Here is a 25,053-nt window from a genome sequence, read left to right as displayed (position 1 = left end):
ATATGCGCGCCACCAGTTACTAAGCTGTGTTTCCTACAGCTGCCACTGCGGCACAAGGGCACTGCCATGAGTAATTACACTGCTGCTAATGAGATGCAAGCATCCCGTCTCCAGAGCTCCTGTAGTGGGTGTTCAAACATGCACTGAGCCCATTTCGTGTGTTTGCCAGTTGAATAACATTTACAGACTTTCACAGTGGACAGGCATCGACACCTTCTGAACAGTCATTGTACTGACAGTGAAAGATTTATAAATCTTTTGTATCTATATATATTTCTACATTCAAATCTACTGTTAGTAACTGATACTGCAAATATAGGGACAATGGTACGTATTATTTCAATTATTTTATATCAGATGTAGAATAAATTAATATCCGAATTCCCTGTTATAAATGGCAACTGTTCTCCACTCCTGTATCCACTAAAGAAACACACAGCGTGCAAAGATAGACACAGCATACTGGTGGCGAGAAAAAGGAAGTGGAAAAAGGAGCTATGGAAACCAGAGCAGAACATTTTTTTCTTTCTATTGAATTCTTTTTTGTTTGTGTGCATACAGTAAGCTGAAGTATTTAAGTGAAGATATTTACTGAATCATGGCAAACTGTGGAGAGCAACATCAAAGTGCTGAGTAGCATTTCTTGTTCAGTTTCAGGGTCAACAAATAACCAAACTACTGTCAGCAGTCTCTTGCCTTGTACCAGTGCAAGCAGCCCAGCAGCAAAAGGTGCCAGAAGCACCCTGCTATAGTTCCCCTAAACTTTGCAGATGGCAATGTTCTCCAATATATCATCACATATTTCCATCCTTGTGGACTTCAGGAATTCAGCTGCTGCCTCCGCTATTCTGACAGTTCACTGATATGAAGGAAGCATAGAAAGAATAAATAACACAACTGCATCAACAATTCAATGTCTACAAGACCACAGGCGGACCTGTTGTGCACTTTTCTTTTCATGCGTAGGAGTGTACACCTGCTGCCTCCTACTGAAACTGTTTCCCCTCAGTGAGCTGCAAACCCAGCCCTACAAGGTCATAATTGCAAGAGCAGATGTATTTTTTGAGAGTCAAATACATGTTTTGCTGCATGGCATAAACTTTTCCACAGTCAACATCATAGTGATCAATCCTATAAAGAATGGTTTGTGACATTGCAGAGCGCAACTAGAGACTTCCCCCCCCCCACCCCCCCCCCACCCCCCAATGAACCATGATGGACCTTGCTGTTGGTGGGGAGGCTTGCGTGCCTCAGCGATACAGATAGCCGTACCGTAGGTACAACCACAACGGAGGGGTATCTGTTGAGAGGCCAGACAAACGTGTGGTTCCTGAAGAGGGGCAACAGCCTTTTCAGTAGTTGCAGGGGCAACAGTCTGGATGATTGACTGATCTGGCCTTGTAACATTAACCAAAACGGCCTTGCTGTTGTGGTACTGTGAACGGCTGAAAGCAAGGGGAAACTACGGCCGTAATTTTTCCCGAGGGCATGCAGTTTTACTATATGATTAAATGAAGATGGCGTCCTCTTGGGTAAAATATTCCGGAGGTAAAATAGTCCCCCATTTGGATCTCCGGGCGGGGACTACTCAAGAGGATATCGTTATCAGGAGAAAGAAAACTGGCTTTCTACGGATCGGAGTGTGGAATGTCAGATCCCTTAATCGGGCAGGTAGGTTAGAAAATTTAAAAAGGGAAATGGATAGGTTAAAGTTAGATATAGTGGGAATTAGTGAAGTTCGGTGGCAGGGGGAACAAGACTTCTGGTCAGTTGACTACAGGGTTATAAACACAAAGTCAAATAGGGGTAATGCAGGAGTAGGTTTAATAATGAATAGGAAAATAGGAATGTGGGTAAGCTACTACAAACAGCATAGTGAACGCATTATTGTGGCCAAGATAGATACGAAGCCCACACCTACTACAGTAGTACAAGTTTATATGCCAACTAGCTCTGCAGATGACGAAGAAATTGATGAAATGTATGATGAAATAAAAGAAACTATCCAGATAGTGAAGGGAAACCAAAAATTTAATAGTCATGGGTGACTGGAATTCGAGTGTAGGAAAAGGGAGAGAAGGAAACGTAGTAGGTGAATATGGATTGGGGCTAAGAAATGAAAGAGGAAGCCGCCTGGTAGAATTTTGCACAGAGCACAACTTAATCATAGCTAACACTTGGTTTAAGAATCATGATAGAAGGTTGTATACATGGAAGAACCCTGGAGATACTAAAATGTATCAGATAGATTATATAATGGTAAGACAGAGATTTAGGAACCAGGTTTTAAATTGTAAGACATTTCCAAGAGCAGATGTGGACTCTGACCACAATCTATTGGTTATGACCTGTAGATTAAACCTGAAGAAACTGCAAAAAGGAGGGAATTTAAGGAGATGGGACCTGGATAAACTGAAAGAACCAGAGGTTGTACAGAGTTTCAGGGAGAGCATAAGAGAACAATTGACAGGAATGGGGGAAAGAAATACAGTAGAAGAAGAGTGGGTAGTTTTGAGGGATGAAGTAGTGAAGGCAGCAGAGGATCAAGTAGGTAAAAAGACGAGGGTTAGTAGAAATCCTTGGGTAACAGAAGAAATATTGAATTTAATTGATGAAAGGAGAAAATATAAAAATGCAGTAAATGAAGCAGGCAAATAGGAATACAAACGTCTCAAAAATGAGATCGACAGGAAGTGCAAAATGGCTAAGCAGGGATGGCTAGAGGACAAATGTAAGGATGTAGAGGCTTATCTCTCTAGGGGTAAGATAGATACTGCCTACAGGAAAATTAAAGAGACCTTTGGAGATAAGAGAACCACTTGTATGAACATCAAGAGCTCAGATGGAAACCCAGTTCTAAGCAAAGAAGGGAAAGCAGAAAGGTGGAAGGAGTATATAGAGAGTCTATACAAGGGCGATGCACTTGAGGACAATATTATGGAAATGGAAGAGGATGTAGATGAAGATGAAATGGGAGATACGCTACTGCGTGAAGAGTTTGACAGAGCACTGAAAGACCTGAGTCGAAACAAGGCCCCCGAAGTAGACAACATTCCACTGGAACTACTGATGGCCTTGGGAGAGCCAATCCTGACAAAATTCTACCATCTGGTGAGCAAGATATATGAAACAGGCGAAATGCCCTCAGACTTCAAGAAGAATATAATAATTCCAATCCCAAAGAAAGTAGGTGTTGACAGATGTGAAAATTACTGAACAATCAGTTTAATAAGCCACAGCTGCAAAATACTAACACGAATTCTTTACAGACGAATGGAAAAACTAGTAGAAGCCGACCTCGGGGAAGAGCAGTTTGGATTCCGTAGAAATACTGGAACACGTGAGGCAATACTGACCTTACGACTTATCTTAGAAGAAGGATTAAGGAAAGGCAAACCTACGTTTCTAGCATTTGTAGACTTAGAGAAAGCTTTTGACAATGTTGACTGGAATACTCTCTTTCAAATTCTAAAGGTGTCAGGGGTAAAATACAGGGAGCAAAAGGCTATTTACAACTGCCGCCTGCTTCACGTCTGCTGTGCAGCGAGCTACCTTAATTTAAGTATTAACTGTATTTTTCTTACTTGTCACTTCTTCTTCCGCGTGTATTTGCTTTTAGGAAGCTTTAATTTGCGAGTGCTCTTAATAGTGTTCCATAGATTTCGTGTTTGTTTTGAATACAGTCAGAGAGAGTCCCTTTAGTCAGCCATAGTGCCAGTAGTGTCAGTGTCGTCGTAACTGCCGCCTGCTTCACGTCTGCTGTGCAGCGAGCTACCTTAATTTAAGTATTAACTGTATTTTTCTTACTTGTCACTTCTTCTTCCGTGGGTATTTGCTTTTAGGAAGCTTTAATTTTCGAGTGCTCTTAATAGTGTTCCATAGATTTCGTGTTTGTTTTGAATACAGTAAGAGAGAGTCCCTGTAGTCAACCATAGTGCCAGTAGTGCTAGAGTTTGTTTTCAATACAGTCCAGAGACAGGTAGTGCTATTTTCATTGTTTTCTACAAGAAGTGGCTAGCAACCACAGTTTAGTGAATAAGCAGCCGCCTTTAGTGAATTAGCAGTCTAGTTAAAGGTTGATTAACTCCCTTCAGTAAATTGTTTCCTTAGGATGGATAGGATGTGTGACTGCTGTGTACGGACGCAGGAGGAGCTGGCCACTGTTCGCGAACAGCTGAGCGTGTTGATGGCCGCGGTCAGCCGTCTTCAGGCTGCTGCCTTGGAGTGTAGCGGCAGTGGGGAGTCTGGTGCGTCGCAAGGTACACCCCAGGTGTTACATGCTTCACCCACTGTCCCTGCTGTCGAGACATCTTCGCGGGTACCGGGCGCGGTTGGGCCACCCTCTCCCCAAGGGGAGTGGCGGGTTCAGCGGCGTTCGCGGCGCACGAGGCGGAAGGTCAATGTGAAGGCTGGCCGTGTGGCATCGCCTGCTCTGCCTGTGAGGGGACATGTGGCTGCTCCTTCAGCAAGGTCTGAGCAGGCACACGGGGGGAGGGGTTTATTAGTTATTGGGAGCTCCAACGTTAGGCGGGTGATGGAGCCCCTTAGGGAAATAGCGGGAAGGTCGGGGAAGGAGGCCAGTGTTCACTCTGTCTGCTTGCTGGGGGGTCTCATCCGAGATGTGGAGGAGGCCCTACCGGCGGCGATAGAGAGCACTGGGTGCACCCGACTGCAAATTGTTGCTCATGTCGGCACCAATGACTCCTGCCGTCTGGGTTCAGAGGTCATCCTCAGTTCGTACAGGCGGTTGGCGGAATTGGTGAAGGCGGAAAGCCTCGCTCGCGGGGTGGAATCAGAGCTAACTATTTGTAGTATCGTTCCCAGAACCGATCGCGGTCCTCTGGTTTGGAGCCGAGTGGAAGGCTTAAACCAGAGGCTCAGACGATTCTGCGGAGATCTGGGGTGCAAATTTCTCGACCTCCGCTATCGGGTGGAGAAATGTAGGGTCCCCCTGAATAGGTCAGGCGTGCACTACACGCCGGAAGCGGCTACAAGGGTAGCGGAGTACGTGTGGAGTGCACATGGGGTTTTTTTAGGTTAGAGAATCCCCTCCCTAGGCCCGACAAGACGCCTCCTGAGACGCGGCAAGATAGGAGTAGGCAAAATGCAACAGGGAATAACAATATTAATGTGCTAATAGTAAACTGCAGGAGCGTCTATAGAAAGGTCCCAGAACTGCTCTCATTAATAAACGATCACAACGCCCATATAGTACTAGCGACAGAAAGTTGGCTGAAACCAGACGTAAACAGTAACGAAATCCTAAACTCAGATTGGAATGTATACCGCAGAGACAGGCTGAACAGTGAAGGGGGAGGCGTGTTTATAGCGGTAAGAAGTGCAATAGTATCGAAGGAAATTGACGGAGATCCGAAATGTGAAATGATTTGGGTGAAGGTCGCGGTTAAAGCAGGCTCAGACATGGTAATTGGATGTCTCTATAGGCCCCCTGGCTCAGCAGCTGTTGTGGCTGAGCACCTGAAGGATAATTTGGAAAATATTTCGAGTAGATTTCCCCACCATGTTATAGTTCTGGGTGGAGATTTTAATTTGCCGGATATAGACTGGGAGACTCAGACGTTCATAACGGGTGGCAGGGACAAAGAATCCAGTGAAATTTTTTTAAGTGCTTTATCTGAAAACTACCTTGAGCAGTTAAACAGAGAACCGACTCGTGGCGATAACATATTAGACCTTCTGGTGACAAACAGACCCGAACTATTTGAAAAAGTTAACGCAGAACAGGGAATCAGTGATCATAAAGCGGTTACGGCATCGATGATTTCAGCCGTAAATAGGAATATTAAAAAGGGTAGGAAGATTTTTCTGTTTAGAAAAAGTGACAAAAAGCAGATTTCAGAGTACCTGTTGGCTCAACACAAAAGTTTTGTCTCAAGTACTGATAGTGTTGAGGATCAGTGGACAAAGTTCAAAACCATCGTACAATATGCGTTAGATGAGTATGTGCCAAGCAAGATCGTAAGAGATGGAAAAGAGCCACCGTGGTTCAACAACCGAGTTAGAAAACTGCTGCGGAAGCAAAGGGAACTTCACAGCAAACATAAACATAGCCAAAGCCTTGCAGACAAACAAAAATTAAGCGAAGCGAAATGTAGTGTGAAGAGAGCTATGCGAGAGGCGTTCAATGAATTCGAAAGTAAAGTTCTATGTACTGACTTGGCAGAAAATCCTAAGAAATTTTGGTCTTATGTCAAAGCGGTAGGTGGATCAAAACAAAATGTCCAGACACTCTGTGACCAAAATGGTACTGAAACAGAGGATGACAGACTAAAGGCCGAGATACTAAATGTCTTTTTCCAAAGTTGTTTCACAGAGGAAGATTGCACTGTAGTTCCTTCTCTAGATTGTCGCACAGATGACAAAATGGTAGATATCGAAATAGACGACAGAGGGATAGAGAAGCAATTAAAATCGCTCAAAAGAGGAAAGGCCTCTGGACCTGATGGGATAGCAGTTCAATTTTACACAGAGTACGCGAAGGAACTTGCCCCCCTTCTTGCAGCGGTGTACCGTAGGTCTCTAGAAGAGCGTAGCGTTCCAAAGGATTGGAAAAGGGCACAGGTCATCCCCGTTTTCAAGAAGGGACGTCGAACAGATGTGCAGAACTATAGACCTATATCTCTAACGTCGATCAGTTGTAGAATTCTGGAACACGTATTGTGTTCGAGTATAATGACTTTTCTGGAGACTAGAAATCTACTCTGTAGGAATCAGCATGGGTTTCGAAAAAGACGGTCATGTGAAGCCCAGCTCGCGCTATTCGTCCACGAGACTCAGAGGGCCATAGACACGGGTTCACAGGTAGATGCCGTGTTTCTTGACTTCCGCAAGGCGTTCGATACAGTTCCCCACAGTCGTTTAATGAACAAAGTAAGAGCATATGGACTATCAGACCAATTGTGTGATTGGATTGAGGAGTTCCTAGATAACAGGACGCAGCATGTTATTCTCAATGGAGAGAAGTCTTCCGAAGTAAGAGTAATTTCAGGTGTGCCGCAGGGGAGTGTCATAGGACCGTTGCTGTTCACAATATACATAAATGACCTGGTGGATGACATCGGAAGTTCACTGAGGCTTTTTGCAGATGATGCTGTGGTGTATCGAGAGGTTGTAACAATGGAAAATTGTACTGAAATGCAGGAGGATCTGCAGCGAATTGACGCATGGTGCAGGGAATGGCAACTGAATCTCAATGTAGACAAGTGTAATGTGCTGCGGATACACAGAAAGATAGATCCTTTATCATTTAGCTACAAAATAGCAGGTCAGCAACTGGAAGCAGTTAATACCATAAATTATCTGGGAGTACGCATTAGGAGTGATTTAAAATGGAATGATCATATAATGTTGATTGTCGGTAAAGCAGATGCCAGACTGAGATTCATTGGAAGAATCCTAAGGAAATGCAATCCGAAAACAAAGGAAGTAGGTTACAGTACGCTTGTTCGCCCACTGCTTGAATACTGCTCAGCAGTGTGGGATCCGTACCAGATAGGGTTGATACAAGACATAGAGAAGATCCAACGGAGAGCAGCGCGCTTCGTTACAGGATCATTTAGTAATCGCGAAAGCGTTACGGAGATGATAGATAAACTCCAGTGGAAGACTCTGCAGGAGAGACGCTCAGTAGCTCGGTACGGGCTTTTGTCAAAGTTTCGAGAGCATACCTTCACCGAAGAGTCAAGCAGTATATTGCTCCCTCCTACGTATATCTCGCGAAGAGACCATGAGGATAAAATCAGAGAGATTAGAGCCCACACAGAGGCATACCGACAATCCTTCTTTCCACGAACAATACGAGACTGGAATAGAAGGCAGAACCGATAGAGGTACTGAAGGTACCCTCCGCCACACACCGTCAGGTGGCTTGCGGAGTATGGATGTAGATGTAGATGTACAATTTGTACAGAAACCAGATGGCAGTTATAAGAGTCGAGGGACATGAAAGGGAAGCAGTGGTTGGGAAGTGAGTAAGACAGGGTTGTAGCCTCTCCCCGATGTTATTCAATCTGTATATTGAGCAAGCAGTAAATGAAACAAAAGAAAAATTCAGAGTAGGTATTAAAATCCATGGAGAAGAAATAAAAACGTTGAGGTTTGCCGATGACATTGTAATTCTGTCAGAGACAGCAAAGGACTTGGAAGAGCAGTTGAACAGAATGGATGGTGTCTTGAAGGGAGGATATAAGATGAAAATCAACAAAAGCAAAACGAGGATAATGGAATGTAGTCGAATTAAGTCGGGTGATGTTGAGGGCATTAGGTTAGGAAATGAGACACTTAAAGTAGTAAAGGAGTTTTGCTATTTGGGGAGCGAAATAACTGATGATGGGCGAAGTAGAGAGGATATAAAATGTAGACTGGCAATGGCAAGAAAAGCGTTTCTGAAGAAGAGAAATTTGTTTACATCGAGTATAGATTTAAGTGTCAGGAAGTCATTTCTGAAAGTATTTGTATGGAGTGTAGCCATGTATGGAAGTGAAACATGGACGGTAAATAGTTTGGACAAGAAGAGAATAGAAGCTTTCAAAATGTGGTGCTACAGAAGAATGCTGAAGATTAGATGGGTGGATCACATAACTAATGAGGAAGTATTGAATAGGATTGGGGAGAAGAGAAGTTTGTGGCACAACTTGACCAGAAGAAGGGATCGGTTGGTAGGACATGTTCTGAGGCATCAAGGGATCACCAATTTAGTATTGGAGGGCAGCGTGGAGGGTAAAAATCGTAGGGGGAGACCAAGAGATGAATACACTAAGCAGATTCAGAAGGATGTAGGTTGCAGTAGGTACTGGGAGATGAAGAAGCTTGCACAGGATAGAGTAGCATGGAGAGCTGCATCAAACCAGTCTCAGGACTGAAGACCACAACAACAACAACAACAACTAGAGACTGTAGATTCAATTGTGTCTGTGGCACAACTTATCAGGATGAAAAGCTTCATGATGCTATAATTCAGAATCTATAAGATCAGAAATTGAGGGCCAAAATTCTAAGGCATTGCAACCCTTGCCTCAGTGAAATGCTTGAAGTTATTGATGCATGCAAAGTTCAAGATTTAGCTGAGCAAGATTTCTGTCTACCAGTTATCACTTCACTTGAGACAAACAACCTTTTCTCCAGCCACAGCCCTGATCCCAGCACTCACAAATCAGCACTGTGTAGACAAGGCTGGGCACTCTACATTAAGGATTTGCTGCATTGGCACAATGCCAATTACACTGTCCCAGCTCCGTGCAAAGCAGAGTCATGCATGAAATGCTATGTCACCCATGATCAGAAGAATTGCCTCTTCAGACAAGCTGAATTCAACTTTTGTTATTGCATGGGACTGCCAGCAAAAGACTACAGAGCCTTTCTCTGTTTCATGCATGAATAATGCAAAGCAAGAATGGATGGAAATCAATGTCATTTCATGTTCAGATTCTGTGCCTGCTCCTGCTCAAAAATCAGACAACCAATGACGCAGAAAATGCACACATATGCATTTAATGCAAATAACACACACTTCCTGAGGACAGTGACTCACCTATCCAGCCCCCTCCCTGTTCCCATTCCAGCACTAAACAGCTGTCATTTCACAGCCACACCCAGTCTTTTAATTTCTTTTATTTTTATTTCTCTCCTTTCCGCTACTTACCCCCTCCCCCCTCCGCACCTTCTCTCCTACCCTCCGACTAAACTGCAACACTTCACTGTCTGCCACTCCCACCATACTATCCCTCTCCCTCCCTGCCCCAGACTCCTCCTTACCCCACCCAGTTGCCACTCCCATCATGCACTGGTGCTGCTGCTCGCAGTTTAGTTTCAGCTCTCTGAGACTACAGATGTGTGTGCAAGTTGCGCTTGCATGAATGTGTGTGTGCACATGTCTGCATGTGTGTCTACTGCTGGCAAAGGTCTTAATGGCTGAAAGCTATGATTGTGTGGATCTTTTTATTGTGCCTATTGTGGTTGTCATGGCACTCATGAATAGAGGGGCATCTGGGTGAGGCATGGGTAAGCTTGGCATAGTCTCCTGCAGGATAATGCCTGGTGACTGTCGTGAGGCATCAGCAAGGTGGCATGCAGACAGGTCTTCAGTTGCGGCATCTTCATTTTTAGTTAACTGGTGGTGATAGCTTTTAGTGGTGTCTTGCACATCAAAAGATGCAGGCTTGATCCAGTCAATGACAACTTTAGTTAGTGCACCATGAATGTCAATTCTGAATACATTACTGTCTCTACTTCATACAACATATGGCCCCTTATACGGTGGTTGGAGCGGTTTGCAAACAGACACACTGCACAAAAATATTTGTGAGAGGCTGTCTAAGTCTGTGAAAACAAATGGATGTCATCAAGTGTGCCTTCTGAGGATCAGTGCATATGCATTTAATACCTAGTAACATTACCAGTGCCTTGAAAAGATACATTTACAGCTGACATCCTTGGTTAGAAGTGATGTGAAAAGGCACGCCCAATCAAGCAATCTACTGAGCAATCTACCCATAAAAGAATTTCTGCGTTACCACCATGATATCTATCATTGGGAATGCTCCTGGCCACCTGGTGAATTGGTCCACTATTGTGAAGCAGAAGCTGTAGCCTTCAGAAACTGAGAAAGGTCCTACAATGTTAATGTGGACATGTTCAAATTGTTTACTGGGAGTACAAGTGCGCCCAGTGATGCCTTGACATGTAACGAAATTTTATTCCTTACACATGCCATGCAGCTCTTGACAAATGCTTTGTAGTCCAGGCCATATGAAACTGTGCTCGACTAACATAATGGTGCCTCAAACTCAAGGATGTGCTAGACTATGTGCAGCTGCTATCGTCCAAGTTCGGAATTATTCTGGCACAAACAGTCATGGTTTTGTTCCAGAAATGTCACAGTTCACTCTGGCATTTGTTTCAGATGTGATTATCTGTCATAGTTTCAGTTCAAATTGTTGCGTGAGCAACATGCACAATTCCTCATCATGTTGTGCTTGCACTAGAGCATCAAAATCAATGTCTGTAGCTATAGTTTCGATCTGTGCTGTGGTACGCTCCAATATATTTAAGATTTCAACATTGGACAGTGCATCTGTGGGCACACTGAGGTTGCACTGTACATAAACAAAATGAGTTGAAAACTGACCAATGTAGTTTAACTGCTTCAGCGGTCTTGGAGATGATTTGCTTGGTTTAACCCTGAGAGTGTAAGTCAAAGGGTTATAGTCTATACAAATGCTAAATTGTCAACCATACAAGTAATGTTAAAATTTTTTGATAGCAGCACATATTTCACAACTGTATGTCACCCACCATTGTTGGAAGGGTGACAGTCTGTGGCTGTAAAATTCGAGTGGTTGCCAACAATGATCTATTGACTGTTGTGCAACTGCCCCAATAGTGGTAGCAGACACGTCAACCATTAATGCCAGTGGAGCTTGTGCTATAAGATGTGTCAAGTCATTTAGCATCTGATATTGTTATCTTTATGGCCGGGAAAACAGAGTCTGTTTTACATGCCCACTGTAATCTGTCATTTGGTTTTGGTGCTCCCTTAAGAAGTTCATTTAATGAAGCTGTGATTAGGGTGTAATTGGAAATGAAATGTTGTTAAAAACACTGAGAAACCAACAAAGATCTCTAATTGTGATTGGATGAGGGTATGTGATTATGGCTTGTATTTTATCTTGAGGAAGGCATATGCCATTTGTGTCAACAGAGTATCCCAGGAAATGAACTTCTGTTGCCCCAAAAATACATTTTGAAGGGTTGCATGCATAAATGGTCAAACAACGGAGTTAAATGCCATCATTGTTCCTCCTCAGACGTCAACATTACATCATTTATGTATATACAGCAAAATCAAACTCTCACGTGACTTCATCCATGGAATGCTGGAATTTTTGCAGCAAGTAACAGAGACCAGACGCCATTCTCATAAATTCAAACAGTCCACAAGATATAGCGACAGCGGTTTTAGGGACATCTTCTGTGGCTACTGGTATCTGGTATTTGGTAATAAGTCGATCAGGGAAAAGATTGTTTTACTGTGCACAGAGATGGAGAAATCCTCTATATGCAGCTTGGGATTCTGGTCCAGAATGGTCCCTGTGTTTAACTGGCAGTAGTATGCATGGATGTATGGACTGCATGGATGCCAATCATTGTTCTTCTTCAGAATAATGTGTAAAGGGGCTGCCTAGTTACTACTCAAAGTTTAACATACACCTTGTGCTAACATACTACAAAATTCCTCCTTCGTTATTTTTAGTTTTTCATGTGCCAGCCATCTAGGACAGGCATAGGCATGTGGGCCCAGTGTGGTGAGAAAGTGGTGCGGGTGAGAATGTGGTGCGCTGTTGTATGCTTAACTGGCAGTAATGTAGGTGACTGTGCACAACTTCAGAAAACTCCTTCAGCCATCTCATATAAATATATATCCTTGGTGATTACATTTACTGCCATGGGGGCAGTGTAGCTGACCTTTTCTTGAGCATCTAGATATTTTGTTGCATTGTTCAAATGCAACCATTACAGGTCAGGAACCAAACTTTAAAAAGACAGGAAATCTGCCCACAAGATCAGTTGTAAGACATTGGTCACTGTGAACTGTCATTCGAATACTTGATGGAGACCAAGACTGAGTATTAAGGCAACTTGACCACAGGTCTTAATCTTTGAGTCATTAGTGGCATCAAAGTAATAATCATCACAGTTGTGATGCAGTAATTTAGTTGTTGGATACATCAATACTTCAGCTTGTGTGTCCACTAAATATTACACTGTGAACTGTGATGAACAATCGGCATGTATTACTAGTGGAGACAGGTGTAGCTGCCTCTGATTCCCCGTTGCACTTCCATTTGCATGGGGGTGTGCATTTTTGTGCAGCCTACCAATTTTTTATGAACACTGATACAGTCGTTGTTTGGTATGTACTGTTTGCAACACGGCAACCTGTGTGGTTAGTTCTACTAACTGCGACTGCAATGATGCTAAAGACACTGCAGCTCTGTTGGGTTGGGTTGGGTTGGGTTGTTTTGGGAGGAGACCAAACAGCGAGGTCATCGGTCTCATTGGATTAGGGGAGGACGGGGAAGAAAGTCGGCCGTGCCCTTTCAAAAGAACCATCCTGGCATTTGCTTGGAGCGTTTTAGGGAAATCACGGAAAACCTAAATCAGGATGGCCGGACGTGGGATTGAACCGTCATCCTCCTGAATGCGAGTCCAGTGTGCTAGCCACTGCGCCTGCAGCTCTGTTACCCTGCTGTATCATCAGAGTTGCAGAACTCATTGAGGGATACATCTCCAGGATCTTATCCGCTGTTTATGCTAACGCATTCAGATCTCTTTGACACACTGTTAGAATGCTCTGTGCATCTGCAGGTAACCTCGACAACCAGATATCACATAACATATCATCACTGACTGTGTTGCTGGCTAGTGTGTGACAGAATGAGGTCTCCTAATTCTTTTGTCTGCAGAAGTTTCTCAAGGCATTTTTGCTTCCAATTGAGACAGGTGCGTAATCAGAGCATTCTTTATAGCATCATACTGTTCCACCTCTGGCAGTGTCATGTGGATATCTTGCACCTCGGCAGCTAAGTCTTCTGTTAGTGCTGCAACAATTTCACTGACTTCATTTCATCTGATGAAATCTGCAATAAAATGAACTAGCTCTCTATCTGTGCAAACCATAGACTATAGTACTGGACTTTGCTGCCACAAAGGTGGTGGTTTTATCGTTCCTCCTCCAATCATCCCGCAACTCTGGGTTGGTTCGGCAATAGCTGCTGAAGTATTCATTTGCATGTGAAAATAAACCCAACATAGTTGTGTGGAAGTAACACACACGTGTGTTCTGATGTGACTAAGGATGTCAAAACGGGCATGTGGTAGTACAAACATGTGGTAGTCTGCTCAAATACCAATTTATTCTACATATATTAATTACAGGGTGTGTGCTATTCATAGTGCTAGTTACATTAGTCACTAAGAAGCAAGGAGTAATGAGAGAAAAAGTAACATCAAAGAATACATAACAGAAGAGTAGACACATAGAATACTTATGAACTTTCACTGTGTCTGCTTGTTCACACAAGTGGCACAGGTCACTACAATCTGTTTAACTCTGACTACAATGTAACTTCTCCATATCTGTCTAATCTCTCCCTTTTCTGTTCCTATTTTATTTTAATATCCTGAGCTTGACATTTCTCAGATATTTTGCTATCTCTGTCAATTATACTACCACCTGTATTGAGAAGTAAAACTTTCAATTCCATTTTTATTTGTAAATAATTTGTATTTTTGGCTATTTACTTTTATTTTGGACTTGCATGGTTTGTTTTTTATGTAACTGGCAAGGTATCCCATGCAAATATATGAGAATACCTTATGGTTCTATGTTTTACTACTATTATGGTTGTTAATGACATGAATTACACTTATTAGCAACAATTCAGAAGAAAATAAGGACTTTTGCCATGTCACTACATCAAGTATGAGTGTATAAATTTAGTAAATATCAAAAATGTGAAATTTTCAGCAGTGAGCAATTTATACTATAATTTCTTACCACCATCCTTTGTAAGAGTAGCAAATGTGTATTCAGCAGTTGAAGATCCTGCTATGTTATGTGCTTCTATCTTTAGCTGATATATAGAAGCTGGATTTAGGCCAGAAACAGTGAATCTGCGTTGAGGCTTCAAGGCATTTGATACTGTTGACAAAATATTACTTTATAAGTATTGTTCCAATAAATCTATAATTTTTTAAGCAGTTAGCCAGATGTTCACTCATTCATTCATCATGTTCCATAGCTCCATTAGAAAGGTAAACCTTCAGGGATGGGGAACAAGTCAAAGTATATGTTGACAAAAGACAAGCAAATCATAGAGACTTAATCTGTATTCTGTATTAACAATAAACTACCATTATAAGGCTTAATATAATCATGGCTAAACCAGCTAAATTTAATCAAGTAAATTACAAAGAAAGCAGCTACTTTGGGAAAAAGGAAGCTGCAGTTATACAGGGTGAGGTGCAGGAACTTCCTTATTTGAAACACACACTACACAGCAGCCATAACTCATTGCTGTGGGGGATTGAGCACATTCCAAAGGGCAGGACGTAACATGAATATGAATGACTCTCTTGTGCAAACACCTCCCTCACTGTCTCATCTGTCTTCAATGGCCAGCATGCTCAGCAGATTTAGCCCCCTGGTATTTTTTTCTTATGAACCATCTTAATCAATGGTGTAAATCAATCATCCATGGAACTTTGGTGAGCTGCGGAACAATAATCGTACTGCTATTACCAACACAGACACAGACATGATTGACAAAGTGGACTGAAACTTCTGATTTTGACTCTCTAAATGCATTGAGCAGAACAGAGGCCACCTTCAAGCTATGATTTTCAAAACCTAATGAGATAAAATTTTAAATGCAGTTCTATATAAAGAAAAGAGAACTAAACCAATAACTCCAGTACTTTCTGTTTTACAATTTTTAAAATAAAGGAAGTTCCCACACCTCACACTGTACTATATACTGCTCTACGAGATTGAGGATGCTACATGACAGCCGCACCCACACTTGTGGCTGGTCTGATGCATTTGCATAAGAGGTGCAGGTGTGATACTAGTCAGTGCAGCCAGCTGGCCATGTGGCAGAACACTGCATTGTGCGGCACTAATTCCCTAAGTCACTTTTCATGCAGCTCAGCTTCAGATAGCTGCAAATTTCCTCATACATTCATACAAACATCTTTTTTTCAAATCAGTGATTTGTTTAGGCCAGGAAGTTGTGAGTATTAAGGAGGCACTAGATGGACCATTCATTCCCATCTGCACAGTAAAATGTGTCATTTGCCTATTTTAGTTTTGGATAATGCCGTAAAATAATCTAAGAAAAGTGTTACATTTATGTGAATGGTTGGAGAATGTCTTTCATATTAACAACTTCAATTTTTTTTTATCTGAGGTCTGACATCATAGTTATTAAATGATATTATTTATTACATCTGATATTACTCACTGGTACAGATGACTCACCAAGTGTCCAGTGTTGCGCCCCATTTGGCCGATACTGCAGTACAAAATATGTCAATGGACAGCCATTATCAGGCCAGACATGTAGCCGCAACAACACAGATGTGGAGTTGGGTGTTATCAGCATTGCCTGGTGTGGTACACCTGGCGCCTGCCCTTGTGTGCGGACAGATAACGTTGGGCTGCTAGGAGAGCTGTCAATGCGATTATGAGCTGTCAGTGATAAGTGGTAAGTGCTACCACACAGCAGTCCCTGTAAAGTTTATACACAGTTTCAGTTAAAGGACACAACATATTTTGAGGTACACCTGACAGACAGATGAGAAAAAATATTGACTGTTAACAAAATAAACAATGCATTCAAAACATAAAATATAAAAAAGAGTAGCATATTCCAAGAAAATTCCTTGCAAAAATCAGGGTAGGGTGGACCTGAAGTTTCTCTTTATTCTAAAACTTATTACACAGTGAAGAAGTGTACCTCATAATCACTATTACTGACAGTCATCAGCATTAGATGTACCTTTTAACATGTTTGACTGAAATATACTATGTTTTCTAATAGAGAAAGGTGAATTATTTTTATCACCAGAATGATAGCAACGACAACTGCAGGAACAGCTACAGCAAGAAAAATAATGGTAATTCCAGATGCAGTACTAATGGCAGTGGGAATTGCAACAGAAATAGCAGTTATTGCTGTTACAACTACAGCGAAAGAAACAAGTCTGCAGCTACTGTTTCCTCACCTCCCCTTCCACCATTTGCCTGCTTTGAAAAGGAACACGAGCGTTGGGAAGCCTATTTACATCGTTTTGTTCCTCATTGCAACACAAGTTCAATAACCAGCCCCAAATATCAGAGTACACACTTACTGTCTTCAATTAATAAGTTGTACAAAGTGGTGTAAAAACTACACCCAATTTCGGACCCGAGTAGTTTGAGCTTTGCTGATGTCTGTAGTTTTCTGACTGAATGTTTCTATCACCAAACGCATGTAGCTGCATCTAGGTTCAAATTTAATCAACGTGTTAACCAATGTAAGCAATACTATATAGTACGGGCTGTTGACTTGCAGGGCTTAGCAACCAAATGTGTTTTTTCTTGTAAACGGTGCAGTGCATTGTGTGCGGAATCATTAAACCGGGATGTTATTATACACCTCACTACTGATAGAGAAGTTAGTGTAGAAGCCTTAGAGTTGTGTGATACAACCCTGAGTGATTTCCTAAAAATTACCAAAGTTCATGAAATAACAGTGTCAGCACAAGGTTTGTTTCACGATACTTTACTGTCCGCTTTCTTAGTAGTGAATTAGTAGTAGTAGTAGTAGTAGTAGTAGTAGTATGAGTGTTCAATAAATAATGCAATACATTGTTTTTTCTCAGCCAATTCCAGTTGAAAAATGCAGAATTTGTTGTGGACACTGTGGAATATTCCCACTTCAGTCCCTGTAGTTTCATGAGGTTCCTGCTTGGTTTTATGTATGTAATTGATTTTCTAATTTATTTAGATTATTCCTAGTTAGCATCTTTTGTTATAAGGTGAAATCAGTAATTGCATCTTGAGCTTTTGCTATTTTGCAAATGGGAAAGAAACCGAAGTCTTTCAATTTAACCAGTTTCAGACAGTTATGACAGAGTAATGTTTTTTAGTGTAATGTGCACTTGATTAAAAAAATTTATAGTCCACACCTTTCGCACTATGGTGAAATTCAGTGCTAATTATTGTAATGTTATGAGAACTATGTAATGTATTTATTTATGATGTAACGCCTATCATTTGGCATTAGTGTTAAACATTTTTTTATTATACTTAAGTTAGAAGTAAAAGTAAGTGTACTAAAGTAGGGTATTTTGTCTCATTTTTCATGTACTGTGGCGAAGTAGAACCACCTCCAAGGGAACTTATAGCACTGCATTTCCTTACTACAAGGGTTGTCTGAAAAGTACTGCCTCAACCTTCATAACTCTTCAACAGTTGGCAGCATTGGTATGTGGCAGGTACTGGCTTGTTCCGTAGCCTCTTCTCTACAGCTTCAGTTGGCGGGAAGCCTTAGCATTGAATGGTTGTGTTGTTACAGTTTAAAGTATGGAACCCTCTGCAGACAGTTGGTCAATGTGATTTAAGCAGCGTGCAGTCATTGAATTCTTGACATCAGAAGGTGTCACCCCAAAGGAGATTCATCAGAGAATGAAAGCAGTTTATGGTGATTGCGTTGATGTGAGTAATTGTGTTGATGTGTAGGCGAGTAAGTTTAAAGATGTTGAGGTGGGATCATCTGATTTGTGTGACAAACAAAGAGTTAGACATCCTGTGACAACCACCACCAACTTTCACAAGGAAAATGTTGACAGATTGATTCAGGACGATTGTCGTATCACTCAGAGAGAAACTGCAAGCACAATTGGCATTTCACAAGAACATGTGGGTCACATTATTGCTTTCCTTGTCTATCGGAACATCTGTGCATGATGGGTACTCCGGATCCTGACTCCTGAAATGAAAGAGCAGAGACCTGAAATTTGCCAGGAACTCCTCTCACATTACAAGAATGAAGGTGCCGCCTTTCCCCATTCAACTGTGACAGGAAACGAAACGTGGGTACACCATTACGACCCGGAGATGGAACATGGTTGTGGAAACAGAGTGTCAACTTCTTCTGTGAGGGCTTCAGAAAACTCGTTCATCATTGGCAGAAATGTATCCAACTGGCTGGTGATTATGTAAAAAAGAGAATATTGGTAGTTAAAGATCACATTCTAAGGATTATTTCTGCTTTGATTTATTAAAATATTCCCATCAAACCCAATTAATGAAAGTGGAGGCAACACTCGTAACTGCCACTTGGACCTGTTGAAGGCATGGACAACTTGGTGAGAGTGTGTAAAAGCGCATTAAATGTGTGAAAAATTATAAACATTGAGCAAGTGAAATTTTCTGTCTAAAAGAGTGAACTGCAACGCACAGTGTAATTTAACTTTTTGCAACCCATGAGTTTTTTTAAGTATGATAGGACTTGTATAAAATGATATGTATCTTTGAATGTAATCTTCACTTACCCAAAGATTATATCACTTATGATGAAGATACATAAATTTTGTTAAAAATATAACTTGTAGATTTTTTTGCAAATGTACAATACACTGTATGTAAATATTTTGTCTGGGCATTTTCATATGGCCAATTCATATACATAGGAATTTAAAAACATGTGTACTGTAGTTTTGATAAGATTTCTTATGCAATATTTTTTTGTGTGTGTAAATTTTTGACCCACTGTCTGGGATCAATTGTGGTCATTGAATTGCCCAGTTAGCTATTTGCAATAACTATCTGGTCAATCGAACAAGGAGCTGGTACGGTGAAGCAAGCTGGGATATTTTTACTTTCCCTCTAGTTTTGCCATCTGCCTCCTTAAAACTCATTTTTTCATGTCTGACTAATTACCATTAACATACATGAGTATAATCTGCATTTTCATAAAAGAGAAAGGTTGGCCCTCAGTTTTAAAGAATATAACACGAGATCTAACTTTGTGCTTAGTTTTATTTATGTAATTGATTTTATAATTTATTTTGACTATTCCTAGTTAGTATCTTTTGTTATATGGTGAAATCAGTAATTGCTTCATAACATAAATTCTATTGTTGACTTATAAACAAATATAAATTCTGTACTAATTGCGAACATTTGGAGGAACAACTAATTGTATTCATAGAGGATCTATTTGGCTCTATTCGAAAAGATGTTAGCAAATTCCAAAGTAATTTCCAGTTTCGTCAAAAGTATTACTGAAACTTCCTGGCAGATTAAGTATTGTTTGCATAACTATATATGTTAATTTCATCATTTAAACAAGTATTTAGTTTAACCCTTGTAATAGAAGAAACTGTTAAAAAGAACCAATTTTTCAATGTATTCAGTTAATTTAATGAGTTAAGTTTTAATTGTAATTTCTGTAAATTAAACTTCGTACAACGTGTAGTTTCATTATCTATTATTGTGAGGATATATAAGGGCCTGATTTTTTGTCTTGAGACAGTCAGTCCATGGCCAAGTTTCAGATGAGAAACCTGGGTTGGTTAGAACAACAATGCTTCAACTTAACTGTGAAATAAGTGTTACACAGTTAGGCCGTGTGTTAAAAGAATGACAGTGTCTGCTCCATACGTGCCTTTCTATTCTTCAAGAACTGTGACCTTTGTGGTTAGGTTTTTCTGCTTGTAGATGTTCAACAGTAAACTATTGCAGCAGTATCTGGAGTGAATTATTACGAGGCTTATGGAAAGTTAAAACAATAGTGCACTGCCCGTATATAACTGTGTATTTCTGGTGGGTTGGAACAGTGAAAGTAAACTGTTGTGAAATGCAATTGTGCACCTTTTGGCTACATTATTTAAAGTAGTCAGTGTTGTACTTCCACACCCCATTTTTCAGCCAGTATAACAATGCAGACAACAAACGAAGAAATAAAGAAAGCGAACAGTCACAAGCTGTCACTAAGTTTCTTTTTGTAGAAAACCAGAGCATTGCAGATATTCATAGATGTTAGCAGAACATCTACAGACATCTAACATTGAACAAGAACATGATGAGTGGTTGGATAAGGCATTTGTGGTCAACGCAACAAGGTCATGCAAACCTGTTCGATCTCCTGCATGCTAGCCAGCCGCACACAGCTGTGACTCCTGCAAAGTTGGAATGTACAAACACTCTCATTCATGGTGATCAATGAATTACAGTCAAATACATCACCAAACCTGTTCGATCTCCTGCATGCTAGCTAGCTGCACACAGCTGTGACTCCTGCAAAGTTGGAATGTACAAACACTCTCATTCAAGGTGATCAATGGATTACAGTCAAATACATCACTGCTCGACTGTACGTCCCTGCTGGTATTGCTGGCACACTCATTAACCAGCTGGAGTACACAAAGGTATGTGACCACTGGGTTCCTCGCCATCTCACACAAGACCATAAAGAGCAATGAAGGAGCACCTGTGTGGAATTGATTGCAGATTACAAGGCTAATTGTAACAATTTTTTGTCAAACATTGTCACAGGCAATGAAACATGGGTTCATTACTTTGGAATGGAAACAAAACGACAATCCCTGGAGTGGCACCAGGCCATCTGACACCTTCCGACTTCCATCTGTTTAATCAAATGAAGGATGCACTCCTTGGGAAGCAGTATGTGGTTGATGGGGACGCTATTGATGCAGCAAGATATTGGCTTCACATCGACCAGTAGAGTGGTACCATTTGCTCATACATTCCCTCCCAGTAAGATGGTGTAAGCTATTGACTGAACACAGATTATGTTGAAAAACAGGGTTTTGTAGCCAAAAGAGAATGGAATCATATGGTGTATTGGAATCCTGAATAAAACCAACCTGCTTTCAGAAAAAAATGTTTTATTACTTACTGAACAGCCCTCTTAGTTGCATTGAGTTTTACGATAAGATGATGACATCTAGTCAATGACCTCTTCCGCTTTATCGATCACCCATTTGTACGGTGACATTGGATATAGTAATTAGTGAAGTAGTTAGCAATCCCCCACTATCATCATTAGTAGATGCGCAAACAGAGATGCGCTTTGCTCACTGATCGTATGTCTCAGGGTGAGCTAAGTCTCATACAACAGCTTCCTCCCTCTCATTGTCAAAGGATCTGAGAAAAGTTCGTACCTTCAAATCATGTCCATATTGCTGCCCATGGAAAAGCAAATGTCACAGCATTTTCAGTGATGCAAACTGGGGCATCTAACAAGTGTGTGCCTCAGTTAGTGTTTGACAGCAACAGCTGTCAGCACATTGTATGCTACCTTGCCACTGCCTGCAGCAGCAGCAGCAGCAGCAGATGAGATTCAGAAGCTCATGCAGCTGGAAATTAGAAGAGCAATGCCACAGATGTGGCCATGTCTCTCATTAATGCGGACATGTACTGGCACAATGGTTTCCACATCTGTGGTACTCTAAGTGCAGAGTGGTGATGTACAATGCCAGGCAATCCCACTGCAGGATCAGATCATAACCTAGGCTCGGTATACAAATGTAGCTCAGCTGCTAACCCTGTTAGGAGTTAAAACTTGTACAACAACTAGTGTTTTTGGCTTAGACACTTTTGCATTTTTTGGTTTCCAATTTCAAAACCAAGTGAATTTAGATTCAGTTGTGATACCATTCACAGAACTTGATACATTGGCTCATGTGAGCAATGTAAAAACTGTTTGAACAAACGTTAAGTTGTGTAACAGGTTTCCAAGACCACATATTCTTAAAGCATCAGTAGTGTCTACTTTTTGTAGAACAGTGCCCTTTTGCTGTCGCAAACATACTAATGTGGAACTAGATAGACTGGAAAGTATGGGAGTAATATTCCTCGTACCATCTAGCCCAGACTTAGGCAACCTTTGGTGACCTGTGGGACTAACTCACATACTTACTTAATCTCATGGGCCACTCATCACATGACATGGCACCAGCGCTCCTAGTGCATGAAGTCAAAAATATAACTTGCATGACATTATTGTTTATGGGTAAGCACAAATATGAAGGGCACAACTTTCCCGGCATGCCATTTTAACAAAATATAACTCAGAACATGCACTACTGAGAGTATATTCATTTTATGTTCACCCCTCTTCAGATATTTACATTTATTCACATGTCTTGAATGCTGTTTCTTTACTTATGATACTTTATAATTGCTGTCTTAAAAAATTCCATTTCAAATTTCTGCAGTACATTGCTCTTTCTCCCCTGAATTTGTTCTGCAGGACAGACTGACACTGGTCATGGACTGGATTTGGTCCACAGACCACCAGTTGTCCACCTGTGATTTAGACAGTGGGCAACGCCCATAGTTGTAGTTAAGAAGCCACATGGATCACTTGTAATTCATGGTGATTTTAAATCTACCTTTAAAGCTCAAGCAAATGTTAATCTGTATCCAATTCCTAGGCCTGAGGAATTATTGGCAAAACTCTCTGGGATCCTGAGATGACCAGCTGAAACAGTTTTTAGTGATTAATATGCTATTTTCCATGTATCATTATAACAGGTTGCCATTTTGGGTTGCAAATGCTCCTCTGATATTTTGGAGATACTTTGAACAATTCATCCAGGGTATTACCAATTGTGTCAATTATTTAAATGACTTACTAATTACTGGGGCCATGTGGGAGCAACACCTGCGCAGCCTACAGATGTTGACTGAGCCACTCCAGGACCATGGTCCGCATTGTTGACTTGACAAATGTAGTTCCTTTGAGCATTTATTAAGTGAATTGGATATAACTGATCAGTCAGAACATCACAACCACTTGGCTAATAGCCACATGTGTCCTCCTTCAACACGGATAACAGCAGCAACAAATCATGGCGTGGAAGCAATGAGGGCTTGGTAGGCCGCTGGAGGTAGTTGGCACCAAATATGTACACACAAGTCACCTAATTCCCATAAATTCCAGGGAGGGTGGTGAATCCACACACACAAGTCACCTAATTCCCTTAAATTCTGGGGAGACTCATGATGAGCTCTTACATCACGATCAGTCACATCCCAGATCGGGTGAGTTTGGGAGTCAGCGCATCAATTGCAACTCGCCACTGTGTTCCTCAAATGACTCCACCACACTCCTCGCCTTGTGACATGGCACATTATCTTGTTGAAAAATGCAACTGCCATTGTTATGAAGGGGTGTATTTGGTCTGCAACCAGTGTACAATACTCCTTGGCCATCATAGTGCCTTACATGAACTGCACTGGACCAGGGTGTCTACATGGACAAGGAAAAATAATTCCCGGATTTCCCGGTTGAAAATACACTTTCTCCCGGGTGAAAATACACTTTTTCCGTGTTAAGTGACAGTATACTTTTTCTCGGCACTTATCAATCCTTTTATGGTTTTATACACCTGTGTAGAATTTCCCAGCAATTTAGAAAATGAAACTCAGGGGGAAAAACACGTTTTGGAAAGATCTTTGATGTGCAGCAACATATGCACTGCATATTTCCGTGTTACGAAGGTATAAATTCGAATTCCATCAAACACCGCATGTTGCTTTCTAAAGCATTAAAATCGAGATTGCGACGCACTTTTGTAAGCGAGTCACAGCTCATGTCACCTGATCTCGCCAGCTGATGACAGCATTTGACACGTGTTGTAGTCAGATCACTCTTAAGTAGCGCGAACACACAAATAAGAAAAATTAATGGATTAAATTAATGTACAATTCCAGAATGAGATTTTCACTCTGCAGCGGAGTGTGCGCTGATATGAAACTTCCTGGCAGATTAAAACTGTGTGCCCGACCGAGACTCGAACTCGGGACCTTTGCCTTTCGCGGGCAAGCGCTCTACCAACTGAGCTACCCAAGCACGACTCACACCCCATCCTCACAGCTCTACTTCTGCCAGCACCTTGTCTCGGTCCGGCACACAGTTTTAATCTGCCAGGAAGTTTCATATCAGCGCACACTCCACTGCAGAGTGAAAATCTCATTCTGGAAACATCCCCCAGGCTGTGGCTAAGCCATGTCTCTGCAATATCCTTTCTTTTAGGAGTGCTAGTTCTGCAAGGTTCGCAGGAGAGCTTCTGTAAAGTTTGGAAGGTAGTAGACAAGGTGCTGGCAGAAGTAGAGCTGTGAGGATGGGGCGTGAGTCGTGCTTGGGTAGCTCAGTTGGTAGAGCACTTGCCCACGAAAGGCAAAGGTCCCGAGTTCGAGTCTCGGTCCGGCACACAGTTTTAATCTGCCAGGAAGTTTCATATCAGCGCACACTCCGCTGCAGAGTGAAAATCTCATTCTGTATGTAACCTGTTCGTATATGAACCTGCTTCCTTAAATATTAGGGACAGACAACTGGCTAAACCTTAAGCTGCATAGCATCTGCTGAGTTCCTTGTGCAGCTCTTTTTCGTAATTTTTTTTAATATGTCTTAGCACATGAACATTTGTTTTAAAAGATCAGTGTTTCTGTGGTAG

The 25,053-nt window shown here is 41.5% G+C and overlaps 1 protein-coding gene across 1 annotated transcript in view; it reads right to left on the bottom strand.

Moving 5' to 3' along the window:
• The window catches only part of LOC126188380 (Down syndrome cell adhesion molecule-like protein Dscam2), a 445,363-nt gene that overhangs the window by 42,630 nt on the left and 377,680 nt on the right, over window positions 1-25,053 (bottom strand). Inside the window, exons 22-23 of the mRNA XM_049929979.1 lie at window positions 16,061-16,310; window positions 14,579-14,722 (exon numbers count right to left, since the gene is read on the bottom strand). Coding sequence (XP_049785936.1) covers window positions 14,579-14,722; window positions 16,061-16,310 — 394 coding nt within the window. The remainder of the gene's footprint in view (window positions 1-14,578; window positions 14,723-16,060; window positions 16,311-25,053) is intronic.

Source organism: Schistocerca cancellata, chromosome 5, assembly GCF_023864275.1.
Source record: "Schistocerca cancellata isolate TAMUIC-IGC-003103 chromosome 5, iqSchCanc2.1, whole genome shotgun sequence".
NCBI lineage: Eukaryota > Metazoa > Arthropoda > Insecta > Orthoptera > Acrididae > Schistocerca > Schistocerca cancellata.
The sequence above is the reverse complement of the archived record's forward strand: the minus strand, read 5'-3'. Positions and strand labels throughout refer to the sequence as shown.